This window comes from Solea solea, chromosome 2, assembly GCF_958295425.1.
Source record: "Solea solea chromosome 2, fSolSol10.1, whole genome shotgun sequence".
Lineage (NCBI taxonomy): Eukaryota > Metazoa > Chordata > Actinopteri > Pleuronectiformes > Soleidae > Solea > Solea solea.
Window position 1 is genome coordinate 26,951,325 of NC_081135.1, and position 22,422 is coordinate 26,973,746.

The following is a 22,422-nucleotide window of genomic DNA, read 5'->3' on the forward strand; positions in this document are numbered from 1 at the left end:
TACAAACAAATCATTCATAAATATTATATTTTTTTATAATTAGCAGACTCAAAACATTGTGTATGTTTGCTCAAAACAATAACTATTATTATTATTGATACTAATACAGTGTTATTATTCGTGAAGGTATCAATAGTAGTGGTGATTGGTGGTAAACACATTTTATAAAAGGGTAACTGTGCCACCTAGCGCTTTAGGTCGGAATTACTACAGTTGCATGGGTTTAGTCTGCCCGGCTTCAAAGACTGACAGGTACAAAATACTTTACCAGCCGACGCTGAAAAACTCCACCAACAAAATGTTTTTGAATTAATGAACAGTGGTGGGAGTGTGATTACTAAACAAGTGCTAAAAGATGCCGGTGGTAAACAAGCAGTTGGCGTTCAGGTTGTCCCTGAAATGCAAATTGTGGGGCAAAAATAATACCGTAAGTATAGTCGTTCCTAAGTTACCAGACAACGCTAAAAGAGTTGATTCAAGATGGCGGATACACAACGGAAACGGCGATAATAATAAATATCGTTGTTATCCTAAATTACAATGTAGAAAGTGTGAGTTGTTCGTTATTTTATCTTCGAGTCGGTTACTATTCGGGCATAAAGCGCCTCAACAAAAATGGAGGACGAAGAGACAACGTTGGTAAGTGGATATACGTTTTAGTGACACAGCACTGTGCTCAAGTCAGCTCTGATTTATAATGCATTATAACACTTACAGTGTAAATAGTCCTGACTGCTATATGTATACCTTGTTGTATATAATGAGATAATGCGACTTTTCAACGGCAGTCGATTCCACAAATGCCCCATGTGAATTTCAGCAGATAAACCTAGCTAACACACGCTAATGCGTGTTTGGTTTGTTTACTACATTGTTGTGTTTATGAAGCAACATCTGAGGCTGAGGCGGGGATTTGTCTGTGCTCACCTCGTTAGCCAGTCCTGACTGCACTGTATGTCTCTATGTTTCTTCACAGGCTTTGATCCGGTACTACTGCTATGAGAAGTTCTTCAATCACGCTGTAAATGCTGCAGCGGCTGCCAAGAGGAAGTTCAGCAATGATCCCATTTACAGCTTTTTCCATGCATATGGTTCCCTAATGCAGGGTAAGCTTGAAAGAATCACACAAACTAATGGCATTAGACTTTTCTGGCCAGGTGATTGTGTCTGTAATGGGAAGAAAGGAAGCCTCCTCACGTCCAAAAAAAACTTTCATGGATTCCAGAGGAAAACATGAGGATGCACACATTATATCAAAGCTCCTATTGACTTTAATAACCAAAGCAGCTCTGAAACTCTTACATCTTCATTAGGCACTGTTGGATCACCACGACAAAGCTAGACAAGCATGGACATGAAGACAGACAACACATAATAGTTGTGATCTAAAGATTAAGAGCCCAGGAGCAGAGCCGGACACCACTGTCTGACACTCCCATATGGATCACTACAATTCAGTTGTAGATAGTTGTAGATTTCCCTAATTCCAGTTTCAACTATCTACAATGTCATTATGACTAGTCATAATTCAAGTTTAAGATATCTACAACTTCATTCAAAAATATCTAGAAGGTACAATGTAGATATCTTCAATTAAGGATAAGTAAAGATATCTTGAACTTAAATTATGACTAGTCATAATGATATTGCAGATGTCTGAAACAGTGGGGGAGCAGAGTTGCAGCCACAGTTCCCGTGAATATTAAGAATGACATTACAGATATCGGTAGTGAATATCCTGTCTACTGAGTAAATGTTAAAACTGCTTGCTATGCCTCTATATAAAAGGCAGATACACACAAAAAAAACTGTATCAAGGCTGTACACACACACACACACAACATATCATAAACAAAACTACTTATAAATGCATTACTTATTAGATGAATAGCACAGAAGAGATCATAAAAACAAATATCTCGAAAATACATGGAAAAAGGTACTTAGAAAAAAAACATAAAATAGAAGTAAAAATAGATAACAGTAATTTGCCCAGAATAACCTTTTTTAAGAAGACAAGCAAACTCAGGGTGTCTTTACATCAAATATAACAACACAGACACAAAAAGATGCAGCAAGAGCTTCCATCAATGTAATGTGTAGACCTTTGGATAAGACAAAGCTATTTTTCAAAATATCTCTAAACATACAGTGTGTTAATTAAATCGAGCAAACGTTTTGATTTTGTCTTTGCCATTATGTTACTTTCTTACTACAGATCAAATTCAAGAAGCCACGGTAGAGTTGGACACATTAAGAGACAGCCGAGATGTAGCTCTCTGCACATTGATGGCTCTTGTCTATGCTGAGAAAAGAAAGGCAAACCCAGGTAATCCAACACTAGTCCCTTCGTTCAAGTCACTGCTCAAATTACACGGACACACTTGTAAATAATATTTGACCAAGTGTCTTCGTATTTACAGACAGAGAAGTCATTCAACAACTTGATGCTAAGGTCAAAGAAGATCGTAAAAGTGCGTCTCCCAAGAGCCTTTACTACGCTGGGCTGTTTCTCTGGCTGCTGGGGCGAAATGATAAGGCAAGGGAGTACACCGAGAGAATGATCAAACTCTCCAATGGCTCCAGAGAGGTGAGATATGTACACCACACGCTTGAGAAATGCAAAGCATTTACTGTATGTGTATGGCAGGACTTAAAATTAGCACTGGCATTTGTTGTCCAGGGGACAATCCTCAAAGCCTGGATAGATGTCACATCTGGCAAAGACGCCTATGCCAGGAAGGCTGGAAAATACTTTGACGAGGGACTTAAAGAGAAAGCGGATGTTTTCGCCCTGATGGGAAAGGTAAGATGGGAACTACACATTCACCATGAATTGTCCAGCTGAAAATGTTATGACGCTATCGTTTCTCCCATTTCCTATGACTCATACAGTTTTATTATCCCCGCCAATGAGGGTATGTTTTAGCCAGCATTTGTCAATCTGATGGAGGTTGTGACCTAAGGAAGCCATTGGTTTTTTTTTGTTTGTTTTTTTAAACAAATGTTCACCTTGTTAACCACCAGTGAGTGCTTTCTCTTGTTGTGTCGGTAATTGCTGTAGTGTGGTAACTGTATCCTTGCTATCACTCTAGCTCTTACATTTCTCCTCTTCAGTTAATTCACTCACCACATGAACTGTTTGCACGGGCGGCAAATGATTTTGAATTTTTGAATATAGCCTTGGAATCCTCAGAGTCACAATAAGATAGATGGGAGCGTTGTACATGTTGAACAATAAGAGACTAAGTTCTGTTTGGTCTGTCTTAGGCACAATACTATGAATATCGTCAGAACTACTCTGGAGCATTGGAGATGGTCAACCAAGTCATTGTCAGTTTTCCCGAGTTTGTGCCTGCTCTCGTCAAGAAGATGAAATTGCTGCTCTGCCTTCAAGACTGGGAGCAAACCATCGAGGCAGCACACAGGTAATGTTTGAGGGGTTTAGGGTCTCAGATAAGTGCAAGTCAATGTCTCTGGTGTGATCAGTAAGCGCAAAACCTTTTGTAATCACCAGCAGGCATATGAGGGGAAAAAAACACAGTCCGCCTTTGCAAATGGCTTAGCATTCAAGTGCAAATGAAACACAAACGTGATGCCTCAAACCCGTGCATACTGACTAAGCCATTGTTTGTGCTCACCCTTCTGCACCACAGTCAGCCACACAGCATAAAAAAGGCCTTTGAGCCCAAATGCCAAAGTCTATCACTACTCCAAGGAGTTGTAGTTTCAAGGGTTCAACCATCACACAGGATACTTCTCATTGTTTGGTAGTTATGAATAAATTACTTTTAGTTGTAATTTTATTTGACTGGATGTTCAACAGTACTGGAGGAGTGTCATGTGTTCTCTTGCTATCAATCAGAGAAATCCAAGCTTATTAAGTGTAGGAAATGGACTACATTCACAGCCCCCTGTGTTATGTTTCAGGCTTTTACAGAGGGATAAAAATAACCTGGAGGCCGTGCGGATGCTGGCGCTACACTCATTGTGCAGAGATGGAGATATTACTGAGGTGAAGTTCATCCCTTTTCACGTTTATGCTTTCAACACTTACGGATGCATTTCACCAGGAGCCGAGCAGTAATTGTGAATTCCACTTTTTTGAGTTTTGATTAAGCTGTATCAAAGTGGTGCTAATCAATTTACAGAAACTGTTTTTACTTTTTTTCTCATAACAGTCAGTAAAGCAGCTTTCAAACCTCATTAGCAACTTGGATAACGTGGAACCCCACAACCCTGAGCTTTTCTACAGAATGTCTCTTGCCTTCACTCGTGTCGTAAGGCTATTTTCAGTATTGTCTCTTATTCTTAATTCTCACCACTAAAGATTAAGGATCTTTTAAATTGTCTTTAACTTTGGCTACGTTTCCTTCAAGTGTGGACGAAATGAGAAAGTGATTGAGCAGACATTCAGGATGGTGGAAAGAGCCTTCTCTATCACATCAAGAGACTCCGATTTAGCCACGGAGTTGGGCTATCAGATGGTTCTTCAGGGCAGAATCAAGGAGGCTATGAAGTGGTACAAGACCGCCATGACTTTGGATGAGACCAGTGTTTCTGCTTTGACTGGTAACAAGTTACAATGATTCATCAGTTGACTATTCAGGGGTGGTGAAGACAATATTAACAATATCTTATTCTCTCTCACTCAGGCATAATTTGTTGCCAGCTGATTGAGGGCCAACTTGAGGACGCTCAACAACAGTTGGAATTTCTCACAGAGATTCAACAGTCTATTGGAAAGTCGGGGGTAAAAACTGTCCATAAATGCTAGAATATAAGAATATTACATATTTTTTTACAATGAAAATCCTGAGCAAAATTGGCTATACACAGAATAGTCGTGTCCTCCTGCTGTTTATTTATCCCAATGATTATATCCCTGTATTTAGCTTCCTGTTTCATTCCACTCTATTAGGAGCTATTGTACCTGCGTGCTGTTTTGGCGGCGAAAAAGCGCCGACCACAGGAGGAGATTACCAACCTTCTGAACGATGCAGTGGACACACACTTCTCCACGCTGCAGGGTCTGCCACTGGGAGTGGCGTACTTTGAGAAGCTCAACCCCGACTTCCTCTTGGACATTGTCAAAGAGTATCTTGCACTGTGTCCAACCAAGGTACAAAATACTCACATAGTGTGTCCTCGGTCAGACGTGCATCCTGTTCCCACTAATGCTTGTGTTTGGCTCGTCATTTAAAATGTTTCTAGAAACTTTCTAGCAAATAACACCTCTGCTGATAATGTTTAAGCCTACGGTCCAAGGCCAGGCTCCTGCTCCCCAACTCCAGCACTGTGCCTCTCTCTTGGATACTGTGGTCAAGGTAGTGCCCGGCCTCCTTCAAGGGGTCTTCCTGCTAGCCAAAGTCAGATATCAGTCCGGTGAGAAGTGCATTATATAATAGCAATTTTTCTTCTTCTTTTTTTTTTGTTTTACATTTGCTTCTGATTCAAACTGCACTGTTCCTGTTCATTCAGGTGACTCCGAGGCTGCTCAAAGCAGTCTAACCCACTGCTTGGAGCAGTGTCCTTCCCATGCAGATGCTCACCTACTCATGGCACAGATCCACATGCTGCAGGGCAACCTCACGTTGTGTTCCCAGTCTCTTGAACTCTGCCTCAGCCATAAATTCGAGGTAAGATATTTTGATATGGTTGATGTTATGAGGAAGTGTGTGTTCAGTCTTTTATTTTTTTTTAGCTTGTCCTGAGCTACACAGAATACAGCAAAGAATCTAGGTGAAAGAAAAGAATATGTATCGTTAAATGCCAAAACTACAGAAGTGTTTGATTAACATAGTGAGGTGTCAGCTCATTAAAAGCTGCTGTGTTTTGAGAATAAGTCATATTAAAAAGTTAATCTCAGTACCTTTAGTGAACACTCTGCCATGTCAAAAATGGTTTCTGTGTTGAACATTATTTCTAACTCTAATCAGGCAGATTTATTCATAACATACTTACAAAATTGCCATTTTTCACATACAGGAATTAAATATGAATTTGTATCATTACTTTTCTCCCCTCTCAGATTCAGGAACATCCTTTGTACCATCTGATCAAGGCCCAGAGTAAGAAGAAAATGGGTGAACTGACGGAGGCTATTCAGACGTTGCAGATGGCCATGAGTCTCCCAGGTGTCCGCAGAGCTGGATCCTCCTCCAAGTCCAAGAGTAAGAAGATTGAGCTGAGCCCTGCTGACTGTGTCTCTGTGTTCTTGGAGTTAGCTGAAGCGTTATGGCTCAACGGTGAACAGGTATGATGTTCCTGTTTGGTTTCCACCTATGTCTGACCTTGAACTCTTCTTTTTTTTTGCTAACGTTTTAATTTGATATTTCAGCATGAAGCAGCAAAGGTGATGCAAGATGCCATCAATGAGTTCTCGGGAACCCCTGAGGAGCTTCGTGTGACTATTGCCAACGCGGACCTTGCCCTGCTTCGCGGCGACACCGCGCTGGCACTGAGTATGCTCAGAAACATTACGCCTGAGCAGCCCTATTACATCCAGGCCAAGGAGAAAATGGCAGACATATATCTGAATCACAGGAAAGAGAAGCGTCTGTATGCGAGCTGTTACAGGTGAGCCGAAAATTCAGACGGAAAATGAGCAAAAGAAAAAAGTTAATCTAAAAATGACCCACTCCATATTCTACTCCCCTCCATCTTTGTTTGGCTTCTATGTATTCTGACAAAATACGACTGTATATGACTTGATATAGACCCAGAACTTGCATCCCCAGCCTTTTTCCTTTTCACACTGTACTCCCAGGACATGAACAACCTTCTTAGTTTCAGTACAGTAGATTCCCTGTGAAACGCCACATCTCTGTTATGTTCTTTACTCATTTGCCCACGGACACTTCTACGCTGTCTAACTCTCATATCTTTGTGTTCTCTCCAGAGAAATGGTGGAGAAGATGCCCAGTCCTCACACATATCTCTTACTGGGAGATGCCTACATGCACATTCAAGAAGTAAGTGGTGAATATATGTTTGTTTTTTTCTGATATTATCTTTTACCTATGACAGTCAAGAGCGGTTTTAATGTTTCAAAAAACTAAATCTTTGTGGTAGTTTGTCTAATCACTGTTATATAGTTATAGTTATATATATCTATGTACTGTATACATGCAAATTAATCTGCATAATGTTTTGTAATTTTATTATTTTGCATGCATGTCTGCTTATGAGAAAATGAGATTTTAGCTTTGTGTCCTTTATACCCAGAAGATTTACAGGCTTTCAAATATGAAAGAAAAAGTTAATCTGCTGGAAATAATGTACCGAGGTTAGAGGAATAAAGATGTCACAACATTTTATGGAGGCTTTAAAAATGAGTGAGCTGTTTGACCCATCCCCTTTACCCAATAATTGGTATAAAAGAAAATAAAGATGTACATCGACTAAGCAGCGTGGATGAAACTATTAAAGGAAACACTACACATATTCATACACAGCTGGACCCGGTCACCAAGCTGAAGTGAGTGTTATGGAAAAATGGAAAAAGGGACACAACGTCCCCGCATGTGAGTGACGTATTGTTGACTGTAGAGATGCCTTCAGCTGCATCATCCAGTCAGAGATGAGGAGGTCTGCTTACCTGCATGGTTTTATGGCTAGCAACCCAATCCTCCTCCTGAGGTCAGTCATGTTGACGCATGCTCTGGTTGCATAACTCGACAGTCAGATATGTTATCTTAAAGCCATTTTACCACAGGCTCTCCACTTGAAGCAAGCAAGCGGCAATTAATGCACCGCGGACCCAAATATTTACAGCATTGTGAAAGAAATACGGTGTGTCTGCGCTGAGTAACATTTACAAAAACAGGTTCTGACACCACTTATTGTCATTTGTTTATCCTCAGCCAGAGAAAGCCATTGAAGTGTACGAGCACGCTCTGAAGAAAAACCCCAAAGACGGCGCTTTAGCCAGCAAGATTGGAAAAGCCCTGGTCAAGACTCATAATTACGTCAAGGTTTGTTTGTATGTTCGTGGAAAGATAAACAAAGGCCGCGCAGATGAATCGGTGTTGATGTCAGGCTGCTCTTTACGCAGGCAATAAATTACTATGAAGCTGCTTTGAAAACCGAGCAGCAGAACTTCCTGCGTTATGACCTGGCCGAGCTGCTGCTGAAGATGAAGCAGTATGAGCGCTGTGAGAAAGTCCTGCATGAGGCTCTGACCCATGAACCAGGTACTTAAGTGTGTCACAGACAAAGTGATGCCAACTGTACCAGCAAATATTGTTAATCATGAGTCAAAACGAATCAAAATATTAGTATTTACATTTCGTTTTACTTTTGTTGTGCAGTGAATGAACTCCCGGTGCTCTCAGATGATTGCCGTTATCAGGTCCTGTTGGCGAAAGTCCAAAATAAGGTTGGCAAAAATGAAGAGGCTTTGCTCTCCCTTCAAAGAGTAAGTTACTTCAGTTATTGGCTTGTCTTTTTTACAGTTTGTGTCAAATATATTGATTTTTTCCAAATATTACTAACTGTTCTTCCCTAAAGCTGTAGTGTGTAACTTACAAATGTCCGTCACCTTCAAACCACTGTCAATTCACTGAGTTCACGCAATCTTGATTAGGCCCATCAGCTCAACGCTGTTCTCTCTGTGTTTCTCAGTATAGCAGTGTTTTGTTTTCGGGGTTGCCCGGCAACATTCCTTACGCTACACACACACACACACACAGACTGATGCGTTTCAAGCCATGACTGACGAAGGTATTTTCAAAGTGAGGTGGCAGCAACCTGTTGGACTATGGATCTATCGTCATCTTTTCAAAAAAGCCCTCTGCAGCCTCACCTGAGAAGTGGGGAAAATCTGATGTCACTGCCCTTCCCTGTGGCTGAAAATGCCAAGAAGCATCCACGAACATTTTCCTCCTAATTCTAACAGTCCTGACTCATGCAGACAGCCTCTGTGTGTGTGTCTGTTGTCATATGTGTATCTTTGTGAGGACCAAAAAAATGAAACCTCAGGGAGTGGGCACGTTTTGGCTGGTCCTCGCATCCTGTCACTCCTTTAAAGAGCTTTTTCAGGCTTAAAACTTGGTTTTAGGGTTGGGGTTAGAATTTGGTTTAGGTTAAGGTGAGGGTAAGGGTTAGGGTTAGGGACTTAGTTGTGATGGTTAAGGTTAGGGTAAGAAGGGGCAAAGTAATGCATTATATCCATGATTGTCCTCACTACAGATGCTGCACAAATGTGTGTGTGTGTGTTCCAGGACATAAAGCTGTTTACACAGTCACATAAAGGAGACCTGTCCTCCTTTTGGGGACAAAAAAGCAAGTCCCCATATCATAAATAATTAAATTTTAAGGTGAAGACATGTTGTAGGGGGTTAGGGTTAGGTAAAGGTTAAGGTTACAGTTAGGGTTAGGTAAAGGTTAAGGTTACAGTTAGGGTTAGGCCAGTAACAGTCATTGTTAAGGTTAGAGTAAGTCCCCAGAAAATGAATGTAAGTCAGTGTAATGTCCTCCGAAGTCATGGAAACCAGAGACTGTGTGCGTGTGCTTATGTGTGTGTGTGTGTGTGAGAGAGAGAGACAAAGCTGCAGCAGGAGAAGGCATGTCTTCTTCACTGCAGCGTCTCTGTCTCTAACTGCAGAAGCTCAGTTCATGTTGGTTTTCAGTGCCAGCAGCTTTAACTGCTAAAGAAAAAAAACATCCGAAAAATACATTTAGTGCCTTTGATTCACTTAATTCACTCTTGGTTGAGTAGCACAGTTAAAATGATGCAAGCATCTTCTTGTTTATACAGCGTATAATACGTGATAATGATATTTACTGATGTCACTTCCATTACGTGGCTGTGTATCTGTCGTCTGTAGGCGCGGGATGTGCAGGCCAAGGTGCTGAAGCGAGTGCAGTTGGAGCAGCCCGACGCTGTCCCCATGCAGAAGCAGCTCGCTGCAGAGATCTGCGCCGAGATCGCTAAACACTACACAAGTCAGAGGGGCTATGAGAGAGCAGTCAAATTCTACAAAGAAGCTCTTGTGTATTGTGAGACCGATCGAAAGGTCAGTGCCGCCGAATCAAAAACGTCCTGTGTACTCACTGCAGCTGTGACTCACAGGCATCTTTTAGTGTCGCGTCCCTGTGTTTCTGAAACATTTCGTGATCTTAGCTGTTTATAGTTTAAGAGAGAGAGAAAAAAAAGCAGGTTAAACTGCCATACATTATTCCACAAAGGATCATGTCACACAAACGTAATTAAAATGAATGAGCTCCCTGTTCATAGGTCATGCTGGAGTTGGCTCGCCTGTACCTCACGCTGGACGAGGTCGATGCGTGCCAGGAGCAGTGCAGCGTCATTCTGAAGAATGACCAGTTCAATGAAGACGCAACTCTGGTTTGTTCTGTCCGCCTGCCACCACAATTGTGCGTGACCTTTTCTTTGGAACTGGTGTGTATAGCCCCTAATTTCTCACATGTGTTTGTCCTCAGATGATGGCTGACATTATGTTCAGGAAGCAGGACTATGAACAGGCAGTTTTCCACTTTCAACAACTCCTGGAGCGCAAACCAGGTGCAACAGAGTCACGTTTCTCTTTCTATTTTTTTTAAGCCACAAGTCTGTGCTCAGAGTGCAACTGTGAATTGGCGGTGTGACCTTCTTGAAAATGGAAATGCATGAGAACCTCCCGACTGTTATTTCAGACAACTACGCAACCCTGTCACGTCTTATTGACTTGTTGAGGAGAGCCGGGAAGTTGGAGGAAATCCCCAGATTTTTTGACATGGCAGAAAAACATTCCTCGAGGACTAAGTTCGACCCGGGGTTCAACTACTGCAAAGGCCTTTATCTTTGGTAAGTGTGGCTCAGAACGTTTCCTCTGGTACTTTGCATTATGTGACTAAAGTTGTGCTCTCTCGTCAGGTACACGGGGGAACCCAATGACGCCTTGAGACACTTCAACAAAGCACGGAAAGACAACGACTGGGGCCAAAACGCTGTGTACAACATGATCGAAATCTACCTCAACCCTGACAATGACACCATGGGGGGGGAGGTGTTTGAGAATCTAGACGGCGAAATTGGGTGAGCAGCAGTGGAAAACCTGTAAACGCCACAGACTTTTCGACCAACTTTAACCTTTTAGCTTTCAATTGTGTCCCGCTACAGGAATTCCACAGAGAAGCAGGAGTCGGAACAGCTCGCTGTGAGAACAGCAGAGAAACTGCTGAAGGAGTTAAAGCCTCAGACAGCAGGCGGACACACACAGCTCAGCATCCTGCAGAACTACTGCATTATGGCGACAAAGCAGAAGGCCAACGTGGAGAGAGCCCTCAGTATTTTCACAGAGATCGCAAACAATGAGGTAATTAAACTCCAGATGGTGCATACGATTCATATCGCCCCGGCCGCTCTTGTGTCAATAAACCCACACCAGAGGGTATATTTACACTCTCTTAATTTCTGTCATTCCATTTGATATTAAACCGCACACCTGACAACTGCGGTGGGCTGAATCAAACACTTAATGCAGTTCAGTTTTCTTTTTCTTAAAAAGGCATTTTATTCAACTGCATCTATTAAAGTTATGTCAGTGTGGTTTTGGAGTAAACACAGTGGCATTGAGTGTGTGTGTGTGTGTGTGTGTGTGTGGTGGGGGGTGGGGGGTGGGGTCAGTGTTTTCAGATTAAGCCTGTCTAAACGAAATTCTTTGGTTGGATTTAGAAAGACCACGTCCCTGCGCTGTTGGCCATGGCGACAGCTTATATGATGCTTAAGCAAACTCCCCGAGCCAGGAACCAACTCAAACGCATCGCTAAAATGAACTGGAGCATTGTTGATGCAGATGAGTTTGAAAAGAGCTGGCTGCTCTTGGCAGACATCTACATCCATTCGGGGAAGTACGACATGGCCGGCGACCTCTTAAAGAGATGCCTCAATCATAATAAGGTCAGTGTTGACAAAATGGCGGCGTGGGTTCTTGAAAATTCAAGGCAATTAAAGACGTCTAGTGGTGAGACTTCAGATTGTGGCAAACAGTGGACTTCTTCACTCTTCCCTCCCTTTCCCAAGCGCGACAGGGAACTGTCGTTTCCACAGAGTGCAACAGTTTACTTCTGTATGTAATTTTTTTGCGTTTCTATTAAAGGAATACTTCACCGATTTGCATTTAGCTTTGTATTACTAGAAGAGAGGTAATATTTTTGAATACTTCCCAACCTCCTTTCCCCTGAGTCGAGAAATATCTTATATATAAATACCGGTGAATCTTGGTCCGAGGATTGAAACTGCAACGCTAATTCCGCACTTTTTAGACCCACTCGTAGGGGGACGGACCTCATTCCCAGAATGTAAACAGTGTCCGCCATCTTTGCTAACAGTTATGCTAACAGGACCAAGTGTCACTGGTCATAAAATACTACCCCTATTCTAGTATTACAAAGCTAAATGCAAATCAGTGATGTATTCCTTTAAGAATAGCACCAAAATAACTGGCGCCAATTTTTTCCGTTCCCTTCGAGTACCAGAGTAATAGTACAGTACGGGTTGAGCTAAACCCACAACAGTCAGCTGATTGGGCGACACAGAAGCGTCACTCACCTTGCGACCGGCGTTTCTTCAACACCCGCAGTCTATTCTCATCCAAAGCTTGATGTCTTGTTGTTTGACCGGTACAACATCACGCTACGTGTCTCGCTGACGCAGCCACCGGGCACAGCTCACACTCCACCTGCCAAGTGGAAGGTACTGTTCTCGGACGTAAGCTTCCACTCCACAAAGCACGAAACCACATGTCCATTTGGACTGCCGCAGAAACATGGCAGCACAAGACGGGCGGCCTCCATAAAGCAAAAACCCTTTAAAAAAGTTTTATTTAAACACGGACACATTTAAGGTACTACGTTCACACCAGAGCTTCAATTCAGAAAACGATTGTCACCGCTCTTTAGATTTGTGAAGTCCTCTTTTGTTTTAAATGCTTGGTGATAATATTTTTATTTTTCTCCACAGTCGTGCTGTAAAGCCTATGAATATCTGGGCTACATAATGGAAAAAGAGCAGGCATTCCGTGATGCAGCACTCAATTATGAACTGGCTTGGAAATATGGAAATCGGACTAACCCGACTATTGGTGAGTCAAACCCACTCTGTTCTGGAAGTGAAAAAAAAGAGGGATTAAGAGACTTACTCTATGCATTTTTATGTGTCTTTCTAAATCAGGATACAAGCTTGCTTTCAACTACTTAAAAGCAAAGAGGCATGTTGATGCCATCGACGTGTGTCATAAGGTGAGACACCTGAGGGCGTTTACAGCTTCAACAGCTTCTAAACTGTTTTTAATCCCATTAATCTCGGTTGCTTTCATCCACAGGTCCTGGCTGCTCACCCAAACTATCCAAAAATGAGAAAGGACATCCTGGACAAAGCTCGGTCTGCGTTGAGAACCTAGTGCTGGATGTGTGTGTGTGTGTGTGTGTGTCTTTACTGAAATTTAATTAGGTAGTTTGGCGTTCACTGAGTTTAAAGAATGTGCAGATATTAGTATTATTTCTTTGGGAAACCCTCTTTAAACATGATGTAAATTTTTTTTGAGTATATAAATAGTGGGGCACGGACATTCCTGAAGGAAAACCACAGAGTGCAGAATAGAGGAGGAGGAGGAGGAGGAGGAGGGGGTTTCAGGCTCATGCAGGTTTTTCTTTCCTCACAAAAGGCGCCGCACTGAAGAACATTTGAGTATATTTATGAAATCTGTTACACAGCCTGTTTTGAATTTTATACATGATGGCATATCCGTTTCTTTTGTATGATAATAAGTGTCATTCTCTTGTGAATACTGTTTGCTTGTATACAAAATAAAGTTATTTAGAAATATGGTGGGGGGTTTTGGCCTGATTTTATTTATTTATCTATTTTTTTTTTTTCTTTCTTTATAAGTTATCACTACACTGGCTTCTAGTGTCTCTTCGAATTATAATTTTAAAATATTGTTGCTTGTTTTATAGCTCTTAATGGACCAGGACCAAAATACATTTCTTTATAACCAAGCAGAACTCTCACTCAGATTTGAAAATCTTAAGAATCTTTTAAATCATGTTTTGTTATTTGCTTTTATTATTATTATTTTAATCATATGATACCCTTTATCCTTTCAGATTCTTTCTGTTTTGTGTTTTATCTCTGCTTTGTTTTCCTGTGAATTCCCTTAGTGTGTGATTATGTGCCATACAAATAAAACTGCCTTCCCTTGCTTGGATTTAAAAGACATGACATGACTAGACAATTGGAATAATTAGATTCTTCACTTCCAGGCGTGAGCAGGGAAAAATGTGGGACACAGTGGACACGTTGAAGGGCATAATAAAGTGGGATACCCGCCGTGGATAGGAAGTACCGTGGAACACAGTTAATACAAATGGACTCAGAGTGCAAATCAAGGGCAGAGAGGCTTCACACTGCGCGCCTGAGCGCAGGCTGGCTCCACGCGCTGTGGCTCCTTCAAGCATCCACGCTGCATGCAACCCGGGGATTTAAAGTAGTATTAGACAAGTCACAGAATCCGCTGGTGAGTGCCCGTCTTTACAGATTTGTCTTTTTTACTAACGTAATGTTGCTTAACTTCTTTCCCCCCCCAAAAAAACCGCAAGTGCGTTTTCAGTTTTGTCCAGAAGTCTGTGCGCTGTTTTCTCATAGAGCCTGATTGGATGCGGTGGGCTGTGTGTGGGGTAAAGTGCGTTCCTCCGTTATTTGTAACCCAGCAACTGTCCCGGTGAATGACCAGTTGAACAAATCCCATTAATGACACCATTATTGAATGTGAGCAGCTCCACGGAGAACAGCCTGAGCGCAGGACACTGCAGCCTGTGTATCCGGAGGTTTTTTTTTATTTTTTATTACCTATTATTATTATTTCTTTTGATTCAGCGGCGATTTTTCGGGCACATGTTTGTTTTTGATTGATTTAGTAAGTTATCACTGGACAACACTTTAGTTGTCCACAGTGGACACTGACTGGACACATGGCGACGTCTCCTCTCCGTCTCGTTTGTCTTGCAGGTATGGATTTGACGCGCAGATGTCCTTAGGAGTGCGCAGGCGCGCCACCACGTCTCCTCCTTCTACCTGAGGGGAGCGCACCTTGATCCAACGAGACGGAAGTTTTGTGGGGAAAGAAGACGGCGGAATCTGTTTTCTGTCTCCACGCGCAAAGTTCGTGTGTAGTTCAGGCGACAAACGAGAGAAGCTCAAGTCAAAGCAGGGATGCCATGTGTTGAACTGTGAAGGGAGATTTTTAAGAGAAACTTTCAACCATAACCTGTGTGGTTCAGCGACTCATGGTACGTGGGCTTTTTCTGTTGTTTCCTCGGGAGGAATCCAGAGGGAGGAATCCTCTTTGCTGATTTCTTGAGCCGATTTGAAACATGTGATGTGCAGATAAGAGTAAACAACTCGTAGTTTCATCAGGAAGTTGTGTTTTTTTTACTTCAGCGACCAAACATTAAAAGGAGATTTTGTTTCATGACATGACAACAGGAGACAGTTTGAGTCAGTGTTTTTTCCCCCTGACAAATATGAATTAAAACGTCATTACAATTCATTTTTAATGACAATAAAGGTCTATCTATATTGTCTCAATAATGAGCACCCATTATCTAAATGAGTGTGTATTACTATATCATTTATAAAATATAAATATAATGTGTAAACACACTTTGACACACGACCCATAATTGCTCCTAAAGTGTTTGTTGTTTTCTGTTCACAAATAAGTTTAACACTGCAAAATGAATTATCTGACATGATATCCAAAATAATTATTGATGTAGTGAACGATATGAAATTTCTTTTTGGCCATATCACCCACGGCCCTAATCTGAAATGTTTTTCATTCCAGCTGAATCTCAATCCCAAGGCCGCCTGCTCTCCATTAAGGAATGACAGCTCTCCGCAGACTGCTCCGGAGGCGACTGCACCCACTTAAACTGGTGGTCGTGGCCCTCGTCTTTGTCACGTTTGTCTTCTTCATACAATGGGAGGTGGGGAGCCCGAGCCAGCAGGAGGAGCCCTGGCTGAAGGAAATGGCAGTGAAGCGGGACTCCATGCTGGGCATGGTGATGGGAGCTGTCAATAACTTCAAGGACGTCATGCCAAAGATGCAGATCAGAGCCCCCGTGCGTCAGCAGGACACGGCCGACACCGCGTCCTGTCTGCCAGGTCACTACACCGCCGCTGAGCTCAGGCCAGCCCTGGAGCGGCCACCTCAGCACCCTCTTGCTCCCGGAGCTTCGGGGAAACCTTTCCACACGGAGTCGCTGAGCCCAGAGGAGCAGAAGGAGAAGGAGCGGGGAGAAGAGAAGCACTGCTTTAACCTGTTCGCCAGTGACCGCATCTCCTTAAGCAGAGACCTGGGTGCAGACACAAGACCACCAGAGTATGTCTGCCTGTATCATCTCCATGTTTTTTTTTTTGATAAAGCTGTCAGACTGAATATCATTTCGCAAATGTTTGACTAAAAACAGTCCACTCATTTCTTTAAAAACTTTATTTCCCCTCTATTTGGGATTTACAACAACATGTATTTGTACGAATGAAATACACCGTAGATTCATGTCCCAGAAAGTAACTTAAACGCTCACTCAAGTTCTTTTATTATAAACAGGGCAAGGCAAAACTCGCCGTCCAACACGAACAACTTCAACATATTTGCCTTTGCACAAGTGGGAAAAATCTGCCGGCAGAAACCACAGCGATGATTGTTCTGACTGGGACTTTGTTTCAGCACGCCTGCCCAGTTACTGTGGCCAGTGCAGGAAGAAGCACAGTTATGTTTGGCTAATTACAGAAACATCCGCGCACTCGAGTCCAAGTACATGTCAGTACACAGTCGGTACATGACACAGACGCCGGCCGAGCCTGTCCGTGTAACGGCTATCGGACTTATAAAGTCTATCTCGCTCTGGTGTGGCAGGTATTTTCAAAGGCTGCCACACATGCTCTGTCACATTTGTAATGGACACCCCACAGGGGAGAGTGTGTCGATGTAATAACTAGACTATTGTGCTGCTCAGGAACTGTACTGGACAGTCACATCTTTGTGTTCCTCTTTCTCCTTCTCCTTCCGCAGATGTATCGAGCAAACCTTCAAGCGGTGCCCCCCCCTGCCGACCACTAGTGTGATAATTGTGTTTCACAATGAGGCTTGGAGTACCCTGCTGAGGACGGTGTACAGTGTCCTCCACACCTCCCCGGCCATTCTCCTCAAGGAGATCATCCTGGTGGACGACGCCAGCGTGGATGGTAAAAGCCTTTCAGGACTGCCGTGTCCTCTGTTGGGTTTTGATTTCATGGTGCGTTCTGGCTGGGGCAGCTCTTTTTGATAATGTGCAGGACAGGAAGGGGCTCCCTGCTCCTTCTGTGGCCCATGAGGTGGGTCGCAGCAAGCAGTGAGAGGGTGAATACTCTCAACAGTGCCTCAGAGGTAACTTGGGTATAGGAAGGCAACAAAATGCTAGAGAAGGGAGAGGTTTCGGAGAATGTGGTTCCCTGCGGTTCTCCTGCTGAAGATGTTAGGAAAACACATTTGTTCCCTTTCATCTCGCTGAAGGCTGTGAATATTATACATCTTCCTTTTTATTTTGGAAGTCATTCATTCTTAATGAAGCACTCGCTCATACATAATACCCCCCACAACTCACACCTGGACATTTTCTACTTCCAGATGCGCTGAAGGACGGGCTGGACGAGTATTTGAGGCAGCTGAGCATTGTGCAAGTCGTGCGCCAGCGAGAGAGGAAAGGACTCATCACTGCTCGGCTGCTCGGCGCCTCCGTGGCCACTGGTGACACGCTCACCTTTCTGGATGCCCACTGTTAGTCAGCATGTGTCTTTGCAACACACACACACAAGTCGCATGTGGGCCGCACCCTCACTTACACACCCATAGATCAACAATGCGATGTTTGCTCTTCTTGAAAAACTAGACATAGCTGCCGTGGATTATTGTTTATTGTTCTTTATTTAACCGTGCAGTGTCCTGTGTGAATATGTGTGTGTTTGAACAGGTGAATGCTTTAATGGGTGGCTGGAGCCTCTGCTTGCAAGGATTGCGGAGAACTACACGGCGGTCGTCAGCCCTGACATCACAACTATCGATCTGAATACCTTTGAGTTCATGAAGCCGTCCCCATATGGCCAGAACCACAACCGGGGTAATTTTGACTGGGGCCTGGCTTTTGGCTGGGAGAGTCTTCCAGATCATGAGAGACGGAGGAGGAAAGATGAAACATACCCGATCAAGTGAGCAAAAAAAATCAAACAAAACTGGTGTATAAATAAAGCTCCATGTCAGCTCAGTAAAAAAAAAAGAAAAAGAAAAGTGTATTGTTGGAAATAATTGAAAGCCTTTCATTCAACTTCTCCTCAGGACTCCCACATTTGCTGGCGGACTCTTCTCCATCTCAAAGGAATATTTCTACCATATTGGAAGCTACGATGAAGAAATGGAAATCTGGGGTGGGGAGAATATTGAAATGTCCTTTAGGGTAAGATATGACGAACGTTAGGTGAAGCAGTCCAGGACTGCAGCAGCTGCCAAGTGTTTAACTGTGTTATTGCACTCATTAACGTGCAGGTGTGGCAGTGTGGAGGACAGCTGGAGATCATCCCTTGCTCCATTGTCGGTCATGTTTTCCGCACCAAGAGCCCTCACACCTTCCCCAAGGGAACACAAGTGATTGCTCGGAACCAGGTACGACTGGCCGAGGTGTGGATGGATGACTACAAGGAGATCTTCTACCGGCGACACCAGCAAGCTGCGCAGATCGCAAACGATGTATGTACCGAATCTGAAGGTTCTCTGAAGCGTTGTCTTTCTTTCCTTTACCTCACGGTTACACGTAGATGAGTGGAAAAAAGGTTGAAGTCCATCATAACATCCGTCTGTCTTCTACCGCTTTATCCTCCCCATGGCAGGGCCACACTTTTACACTCATGGCTCACATCGTCAATTTAGAGTGTCCAGTTTACCTAATCCCCATATTGCATGTTTTTGGACTGTGGGAGGAAACCGGAGAACCCGGAGAAAACCCCCCCACACACGCACACAGGAGAACATCCTTTTTCCGACTGGGTTGCGAACCCGGGTCTTCTTGCGGCAAAGGCAAAAGCGCTCACCACTACACCGACCGTGTGGCCCCCACAGTCAGCAATTCACTATTGGAATTCTGTAGAAATGACACACATTCTTGAAAACGGAGAGAAGTAGATTACGGGCTGAGCGCTGCATAACAACACAAGAAAAGGGGCCTGAAGGAAGTCCACTCTAGTAAATGACACAGACTCTCAGCGTTTCCCAACATGTGGTCCCATTAGTGCCATAAACTGTTCCCCGAGGGCTATACCATGCAGAATGGGCCAGCCCCCTCTCTCTCTGTTGTCTTCAAACCTGACACACCGTCATTAACAGCTTCCAAGGAACTCACTGTAAGAGCTGTCAGTGTTCACTTGTGGGAGCAGCATCCTTGTCATTATGATAAGAGCTCTCGTTCTTCAGGTGCTAGGTGCCCGCAAATCGTCAACACTTCACTTTAAAAGGAGCAGTGATGGAATCCTCCTTTATCTGCTGTTAATTTGTTGAAGAAAAAGGAGTCATTAGAACACTATCACTCACTTCAGGTTAAATGTTGAAAGTAAAGTGAATCATTAGTTGTTTATCCTCCTTAACAGTGGTTTTTATTTATTTAGTTGTTAGATGTCTGAATAATCAATCGAAATTTCAACTAAATCGCAGTATGGTTTTCAGCAATTTTCAAATCGCAAAAGGTGGAGGATTACATACTGACCGACTTTTTCAATGACATATTTATTCAAAATCATTCAGCCCTTCTGTCTGGCCCAACAATGAATCCTTTGAATCTCAAATTAGCAATTAGCAAATCAGTTTAATCATCACATTTTTGATTGTTCTACATTTCCAAGTGAAATCCATAAAGGTTCTCATCCTGGCACGAGACTATAGTAGTAATAATTTGATGGCATTTCATGTAGTGTCATAGTGTTAAATCTGTACCACAGTAAATATTGAACTGAAGCCTGACATTAAAAGTGATATTGCATCTCGAATCATAATATATGTAGGGTGAAAAAAATCATATTTTCGATATTCTGCCCATATAATTAAGCCCCACAGTTCCTTTATCAAGTCTAAATTTGACCCCTTCCCTGGGTTAAATTGTCGAGCAACTGAATTGACGATTGATGGAACCTCTGGTGTCAGACGAGTTAAGTGGAGAGATTTTATTGAGGACAGCTCAGATCCCGAGGAGAACCGAGTCAATGCCGGACATCTGAACAATTAAGGCATCCTCGCAGATTCTGGCGAGCAGCGTCCCAGAAACATAGAGTTAGTAGGAATTGAGATAGTGTGTCTGGTCCAGATGCCTGGCGCCTTTGGTATCTAGGGAGGGAACCTTGTAAAGCGCCTAGTTTGTGTCTTATCGTACGTTATGGCTGTTAATACTGTACACCAGGCCTGGTTATAAGAACATGTGAGTAATTCAATTCAAAGTTGGCTGGAGATTGGAATCGGGGTCCTGTGACACTAAGATCACTGTGTAGTTACCACTAAGACCACTAAGCATTGCTTGTTTTGATTGTAAATGTATTAGGCTGTCAGTATCTTGTCTTTTTGTGTGAATAACATAGAAAAAAAAATATGGGTTCTTATTAAGAAAAGTATTTTTTGCATTTAGCTTTGTATTACTAGAATAGGGGTAGTATTTTTGAAAAATTGTGCTTCCCAACCTCAGTTTCCACTGAGTTGAGAAATATCTTCCTTCTTTTCTTTGTTACGTGTCCACCAGTGACACTTGGTCCTGTTAGCATAACTGTTAGCAAAGATGGCCGACACTGTTTACACTCTGGGAACGGAGCGGAATTAGCGCTGCAGTTTCACGCCTAAGCACAATTTTTCAAAAATACTGCCCCTATTCTAGTAATATCTCGAAGTATTCCTGTAAGTCAAGCTAGTTATTGCGCTATACTTTAACCTTGCAAAACTAACCAGTATCCATGAAACCTGTAGACCACGTTAACTCGTTACTGACAATAACCTGGCTGTCGTCGTTTCAACAGAGGACATTCGGAGATACCTCCAAACGCTTGGAGCTCCGGACACGGCTGCAGTGCAAAGACTTCTCCTGGTATTTGAAGAACGTTTATCCAGAGGCCTTCATCCCCGATCTCAACCCACTTCGCTTTGGCTCTGTAAGACTGCACACCGCACACTGGTGCTCCCCTCATTCCAAACCTCACAGCTGTCTCGCCACTGTAGCTTTCCACATAGGAACCTCCAGAGGGCACCGAGCGGTTCCAATTTGACACCACCAAAAAAACACTCCAGAGACTAAAGTTGTTTGAACAGCTTGTACTGGATGTTGGTTTTTCACTGTGTTTCCTCTCGCGGCGTTCGCCTTCTCTCCTCTCGTTCTCTGCAGTTGAAAAATGTGGGCAAAGACGCATGTCTGGACGCCGGAGAGAACAATGAGGGGGGGAAAGAGCTGATCATGTACCCATGTCACGGACAAGGAGGAAACCAGGTCAGGTTGAAAAAGAAAAAGGCACCTATCACTGACTGACAGAACACCAGATTGAATTTAACCACAGCGATTCATTGTGTCGTTTAATCCTGTGTTGTTGTTTTTTTTGCTGTAGTATTTCGAGTACTCCACGCATCGAGAGATTAGACACAACATCCAGAAGGAGCTGTGTTTGCATGGGGGTGTGGTGGCGGTGAAGCTGGAAGAATGCCAGTTAAAGGGCAGGAAAACGGTCGTAGGACCAGAGCAAAAATGGGAACTGAAGGATGTAAGTGTGTTCATTTGTTGTTCATCTCTCTGCACTATTTCAGATGTCCACTTCATATCTGTTTGCGAAAGTAACCGTGCTTTGTTTTCTCTTCATATAGAACCAGTTATTCTACATTCCAGGACTGAATATGTGTCTGAGTGCCCGTCTTATGCATCCCTCTCTCGCCGTGTGTAATCCCTCAGACAGATACCAGCTCTGGTCGTTTGTCTGAGTGTGGAAAACGACCACTTTACCAATAGCTTATTTGTATGCAGAAGCATACTAGGTCACTGAGTACACCGTAATGTATGCAGCTCATTTTTTTTAGATCAATAACAAGGAGTTTTAATTTATTTTTTATATGTAGAAGAACTGAACTACTGCTGCTGCTGCTGCTGCTGCTGCTGCTGCTGGAAGGTTTTGACTTTGGGACAAATGCAGTGTTTCACTGTTGGAAGGAAGCATTGAAACGATGCCCCACGTAGACTGAACTGAGCTTCATAGAGCAGTTAAGATGCACTGTGTTGACAAGTTCCTCTTTTGTGTTCGAGATGTTTTCGCCTTCAACACACACACGCAAACACACAGTGTTAGGTTACAGTAAATAAAGCCAACGCATA

The 22,422-nt window shown here is 43.0% G+C and overlaps 2 protein-coding genes across 2 annotated transcripts; both read left to right on the forward strand.

Moving 5' to 3' along the window:
• Window positions 1–459: 459 nt before the first annotated feature.
• ttc21b (tetratricopeptide repeat domain 21B) lies at window positions 460–13,833 on the forward strand. The gene is made up of 29 exons (XM_058622834.1): window positions 460–639; window positions 977–1,106; window positions 2,219–2,329; window positions 2,424–2,590; window positions 2,684–2,806; window positions 3,271–3,428; window positions 3,931–4,015; window positions 4,182–4,280; window positions 4,380–4,572; window positions 4,656–4,753; window positions 4,922–5,122; window positions 5,256–5,385; window positions 5,482–5,639; window positions 6,032–6,256; window positions 6,341–6,579; window positions 6,902–6,974; window positions 7,866–7,976; window positions 8,057–8,195; window positions 8,313–8,419; window positions 9,831–10,019; window positions 10,241–10,351; window positions 10,447–10,528; window positions 10,660–10,810; window positions 10,880–11,041; window positions 11,126–11,321; window positions 11,681–11,905; window positions 12,968–13,088; window positions 13,178–13,245; window positions 13,329–13,833. The coding sequence occupies exons 1-29, from the start codon at window positions 616–618 to the stop codon at window positions 13,404–13,406; spliced, it is 3,954 nt and encodes a 1,317-aa protein (XP_058478817.1). The 5' UTR covers window positions 460–615; the 3' UTR covers window positions 13,407–13,833.
• Window positions 13,834–14,453: 620 nt separating this feature from the next.
• galnt3 (UDP-N-acetyl-alpha-D-galactosamine:polypeptide N-acetylgalactosaminyltransferase 3 (GalNAc-T3)) lies at window positions 14,454–22,422 on the forward strand. Its single transcript, XM_058622835.1, has 12 exons — window positions 14,454–14,522; window positions 15,014–15,294; window positions 15,852–16,388; window positions 17,082–17,254; window positions 17,676–17,825; window positions 18,019–18,253; window positions 18,381–18,498; window positions 18,588–18,788; window positions 21,089–21,220; window positions 21,451–21,552; window positions 21,668–21,820; window positions 21,921–22,422. Exons 3-12 carry the CDS (start codon window positions 15,892–15,894, stop codon window positions 22,032–22,034), a joined length of 1,875 nt encoding a protein of 624 aa, XP_058478818.1. The 5' UTR covers window positions 14,454–14,522; window positions 15,014–15,294; window positions 15,852–15,891; the 3' UTR covers window positions 22,035–22,422.